Raw genomic sequence first — 6,000 nt, 5'->3', positions numbered from 1 at the left:
TTCTACATTTAATCTTATTTATTTTAACTTAGTACAGTAGTAAATATTTTTACAAAGGTTCTGAAATAAATATTCTAGGAAGGTAAATTTTCGCTTAAAGCAATAATAAACATCTTTGTAAAAGCCTTATAATTAATATTCTAGAATGGTTAATCTTCATATGAATAATAATAAATATTTTCTCAAAGGCTTTATCATAAAAATTCTAGAATAGTTAATCTGCACTTAAAGCAATATAATTTGTTTTACAAAAGGATATAGAATAAAAATTCTAGAATGGTTAATCTTCATATGAATAATAATAAATATTTTCACAAAGGTTTTATCATAAAAATTCTAGAATAGTTAATCTTAATATAAATAGTAATAAGTATTTTTCTAAAAATTTTATCATAATATTCTTCAATATTCAATTCTCGCTTGAAGTAATAACAAATATTTATACATTGTTCTATAATAAATATTCTAGGAAGTTTAAGTTCGACTTAAAGCAATAGTAAATATTGTTGTAAAGACTTTATAATTAACATTATAGAATAGTCAATCTTAAAATATATCAATGAAATTTCGCAATATACAAATAATACCATTTTTTGAAATTACATATAGTTATCTTATTAATGAAATATATAAAAATATATTTCATGCTGTATTAAATGATCGTGAAGAATTTATTTTCTAAGATTAAAATATTGCAATTTCCATGCAAACCAGTAATAATTAGTAAATACTTTGAAATATATGTAATATACTAATTAAGATAAAAGCCCCTAAATATGCATACACTTTATTCAACCCACAAGATCACAAAAACCAAAATCTTGCTCAAAACGATTCATGAGCGTTACATTCGCTCAAAAATGGCGTGCTCATTTCCATGCTGTCCAACACCGCATTTTCATCCAGAATTATGTCGTTATACAAAAATTCCGTTCATTGTAATTCCTACAAAAGAGGTTTTACAAACGTTTCTTCCTCTTTTTGAAAGCAAGTTTGTAGATGTTATTGTTTTACAAAGTGTTTTAGAAGATTTGCGTTGTGATGGAATGGGAGTTTATAAAAGAGTTAAGGGAGCCATGAAAAATCGATTTACATTTTACAATGATTTTTTTGAAGAAACTTATGTTGAAGGAGATTATGGAAAATATAAAGTTTATAAAAATACGACTAATGAAAATGTAACAAACATAGTCACAGATCATATTGCAAATGAAGGAATTATAGATGATTATATTGCAAATGAAGTAATTACAAATGATTCTATTGCAAATAATTCTATTACAAGTGATTTTACAAGAATTTACAAAGAAAGTTTTTCGTCGAACATTGAATATCAGAAATTCAAACGCGTTATTGAGTATTATAGAAAACATGTCCCGAAAATAACCATGCTGATTCTTACGAAAAACAATATCCACACTTTCCCAAATTTATTTAAGAACCCGCAACCGATTCATGATCTCTTAGTAGAATCAGAAAGGGAGAATACGGAGTATGATGATTATTATAATGAAGAAAGGATCGGTGTTATGGTTCAAGAAGGAAAGGTTGTTAAAGGGATCTTATATGTGAATACCTATAACTGTTTTTCCGGGATTGTTCATGCTGAAATCAAGGGAAGATCAGTTAAAGTTAAGGTTATAGGGAGAAATGATATGAATAGGGCTATGAATCTTGATGGAGTTTATGTTGAGATCAAGGAAAATTCTGGGGACTTAGTTGAGTTAATTAATGAGGAAGGATCTGGTGTTCACAGCAATAAAAATAATAATGAAATGGGTAAAAACATGAATATTAGTATTGAAGGCAATAGAAAAGATGTGAATGAGGTGTTTGGAAAAATAGTCGGATTATTTAAACGTGATTATAAGCCTTTAATAGGGACAATAGACAAAAATTCTATAAATGGTAATGGGGCACAATATGTATTGGTGCTTCCTTTGGATAGGAAGATCCCAAAAATACGTATAAGAACAAGTCAAGTAGAAGAGCTAGAAGGTAAAAGAATATTAGTAAGAATAAACGAATGGAAGAAAGATTCTTTATATCCTTTTGGCAGTTATTTAAAAGTTATTGGAAGTGTTGGTGATAGAAAAAGTGAAATTGAAAGTATTTTATTGGCCAATGGAATCGATTATAAAAATTACGATCCTGGATATGGAATTCAAAGTGTTATTTCTGCCTTAAGATCAAAAGAAAGTAATTTAGCAGTTAAACTCGAAGGTAATACCGATGAAAACACGGATCATAAATTAATTAACGATTATGAATTAAAAATGAAGGAATTATCGATTACTTATAAAAATATAGTTGAATCGGAAACAAATAAACGTTATGACATGCGGGGGGAGCTCGTTTGCAGCATAGATCCACCAGGATGCACAGATATAGATGACGCCCTTCATTGCATAATAAAAAAAGATACAATAGAAGTTGGTGTTCATATAGCAGATGTTTCATTTTTTGTAACTCCAGATTCCCCGCTTGATAACGAATCAAAGAAACGCGGAACCTCAGTTTATTTGACAGACAGAAGAATTGACATGCTTCCAGAATTTATTTCATCAAATATGTGCAGTTTGATCGAAAATGAAGATAGATTAGCATTTTCCGTTTTCTGGGAATTCGATTCAAACCTAAATATGAAAAATCACCACTTTAAAAAAACCATAATAAGAAGCAAAAAAAGTTTCACGTACGAACAAGCCCAAAACGAATTGAATCTAAACACAAATCTTGGTAAATCTATAAACACACTCAACCAAATAGCAATAAAGTTAAGGAAGGAGAGGTTAAAAGACGGATCTTTAGAATTAAGCTCAAACGAGGTAAAAATACATTTCGACGACAAAGACGAGAATTATTTCCCAGTAGTACATAAAATCGAAAATAAAATCATGCACGACACAAATAAATTGGTAGAAGAATTTATGCTGCTTGCAAATGTAACCGTCGCAAAAGAAATATATACAAATTACAGAGAAAATGCTATGCTTAGACGACACCCGAAATTCGCAGACGACTCTTTCGATGAATTAAAAGAGTATTTGGGCAAAAAAGGCATAAAACTTGAATACCTAACATCAAAAGAACTAAATGAAAGCATCGCAGCAATAGAAGACGGTAAGTTTAAAGAAATAATTAAAAAAATAATCACCAGATCGATGAATCAAGCCGTTTATTTCTCTTCTGGATCTGTGCCATTCGAAGAATTCAAACATTACGGTCTTTCCATGCCAATATATACCCATTTTACTTCTCCAATAAGAAGATACGCAGATATTATTGTTCATAGACAACTAGAGTCAATTCTTAACAATGAAAAAAAGTTTTATATGGAATCAAATGTGATCGAAGAAGTTTGCAGAAACATTAATATGAGAAATCGAAGCGCCATGTATGCTAGCATGGATTGCGATAAACTTTTTGTTTACCTATTCATCAAAAGTAAGGGGAAAATGGTGGCGGATGGGTTTGTGCTGAGGGTAAGAAAAAATGGAATTGTGGTGAATGTTCCTGAACTTGGAATCGAAGACACTATTGTAGTCGAGGATGTAGAATATGTCGAAGAAAAAAATGCATTTTTAAGGGACGGAGAAGTGGTGTTTAAAGTATACGATCAGCTAAAAGTCGAAATTGCCCCAAACGATGAAATGTTCTTTATAAAAAGGCATTTCGATATGCGCATTATTCAATAATTAAAAATATTTTTATTTCCACATTAATTTACTCTTCTAGAATTCTTAGGTTGATGAAAGGGTAACTATACTTTTATAAAAAATATTTTTATTTCTACTATACTCTTCTAGATCCTTAGGTAGATAATTGGCAATAACCATACTTTTGTCAAAAATATTAATTTATAATTTACCATTTTTGAATTCCAGGGTAGATAATAAATATAGCGATACTTTTCTTAAAAATATCTATGTTTCCGCTCTATTCTTCTAAAATTCCTAGGTATATAAAAAAAGTAACGATTCTTTTCTTACAAATATCTATATTTCTACTATACTTTTCTAGATCCCTAGGTAGATAAAAAGGGTAACCATACTTTTCTTAAAAATATTCATTTCTAATTTACTGTTTTAGAATTCCTAGGTAGGTAATAAGTGTTGCGATGCTTTTCTTAAAAATATTTTTATTTATACATTACTTTACTCTTCTAGAATTCTTAGATAGATGAAAAGGGTAACCATACTTATATCAAAAATATCCATTTCTAATTTACTGTTTTATAATTTTTGGGTTAATAATAAATATAGCGATACTTTTATTAAAAATATCTATGTTTCCTCTCTATTCTTCTAAAATTCCTAGGTATATAAAAAAAGTAACGATTCTTTTCTTAAAAATATCCATATTTCTACTTTACTGTCCTAGGACTCCTAAGTAGATAAAAAGAGTAACATTGCTATTCTTCAAAAATAATACAATTCCTACATTACTTTAATCACCCAAAAATCCTAGGTAGATAAATAGGGTAACCATACTTTTATCAAAAATATTTTTATTTCAAATATAATTTAGTCCTAAAGAATTCTTGAATACGTAAAAGGACAATTTTAACCTTTAATCATCATGTTTATCTGTAATTTTTATGGTTTTACTAATTATATTTACTTTCTGAATAAAAAATACACCACTTACCTTGATGTTTTTAATTTTTAAAAGAACCTATTCATCTATTAAACTTATCTAAAAATTGGACCCTCAATTTAATTAACTGATAAAAAGTTCTCTTCGAAAAACTTATTTCCCGCTTTACTGTATTATGATTATTTAATGATATTCCGACTTTAACTTGATCAATCAATTATTTTCACATAAAGCACTGGTATCAATTTTTCTATCCTAGAACTGCAAGTTTTTTCAAATTTATTTAGCGTATCCTATATTCGGCAGATTTGGTTTGCCTATCTATTTCATTAAATATATTATCTCATCAAATTTTCTAATGATAGCAGGAAATATGCCATGCCATCTATAGCGTTTTTCATGCATTGAATATATATAGGTTAAATTTTCAGTGGTTTAGATGAAGTTTAGTCAAAATATTTTTTAAAATATCGAAGCTTTGTATTTTGAGTGAATGAAAATCTTTACATTGACTTTGGTACGCAAATATGTTTTTTTATGCTTTATTTTTAGCGCATCCTAGAGTTTTTAAATGATATTGACCTTGTATTTTTATATCAATTTTCGAGTCTCGTCTACAGTTCCGCATATATTTGCTTGATTTAATATAATTTCTTTGACACAATTTTTTCCTATTAATTTAGCACCATTTCACACAAGTGATATATTTTAATAATAAATACCAATTTTTAAATACTTTACACAATTGCCTATAAATAAAGAAAAAAATATTAATGGTACAATATGAATATATGATTTTTAGAATTTTTAGAATTTTTTGCGCATTATAAATGTAAAAACCATAATTTTAATAACTGTCGCATGATAAAGATTTTATCGCACTTATTTTAATAAATGATCATGCAAAGCGGTTAAAATTATGGAAAATATACTTTAAAAATATATTAATGCGTATAGAAAGTATCTTTGGGTGCTAAATATTAAAAAGGTTGTATTTTTTTTGATCACAGCGAAATTATATTTTCATGCAAAATAATAAAATCATGATGCAAAAATATAAATTAAACTAGATCATAAAATTTTAAACGATTTGATTAAATTCAAAAACGAAATCCAATATTAACTTAATACTACTAGTAAGTTCCAATAATAGTTCATATTTAAAAAAGATGTTTTAAATTTTTTTAAGCGTTTAAACTGTGATTTTATTCGTCTTCAACATAATAATAGAATACATCATAAAAGGCATAATTTTTGATTAAATGGTAATATAAAATATTGCATCGAAAAAATAATCATTGAAGAAATAATTCAAGACCCCTCGCCATTTAAGCAAAAGTATAAATATTTTTGAATTAGACTTATAGTCACAGAAAAAAAATATTTTTAGAATATTTATTA

General features: G+C 27.5%; 1 protein-coding gene across 1 annotated transcript in view; it reads left to right on the top strand.

Annotated features, from left to right (window-relative positions):
- The first annotated feature begins 1,655 nt into the window (after positions 1 to 1,655).
- LOC147065839 (exosome complex exonuclease RRP44-like) overlaps positions 1,656 to 6,000 on the top strand; it is a 67,790-nt gene continuing 63,445 nt past the window's right edge. The window contains exons 1-3 of the mRNA XM_085956231.1: positions 1,656 to 1,723; positions 2,363 to 2,626; positions 3,161 to 3,304. Coding sequence (XP_085812357.1) covers positions 1,656 to 1,723; positions 2,363 to 2,626; positions 3,161 to 3,304 — 476 coding nt within the window. The remainder of the gene's footprint in view (positions 1,724 to 2,362; positions 2,627 to 3,160; positions 3,305 to 6,000) is intronic.

This window comes from Rhyacophila brunnea, unplaced genomic scaffold, assembly GCF_057557595.1.
Source record: "Rhyacophila brunnea isolate RB1 unplaced genomic scaffold, BYU_Rbru_1.0 scaffold_51, whole genome shotgun sequence".
Classification (NCBI taxonomy): domain Eukaryota; kingdom Metazoa; phylum Arthropoda; class Insecta; order Trichoptera; family Rhyacophilidae; genus Rhyacophila; species Rhyacophila brunnea.
Note: the sequence above shows the minus strand (reverse complement) of the source record. Positions and strands in the feature narration are given on the sequence as shown.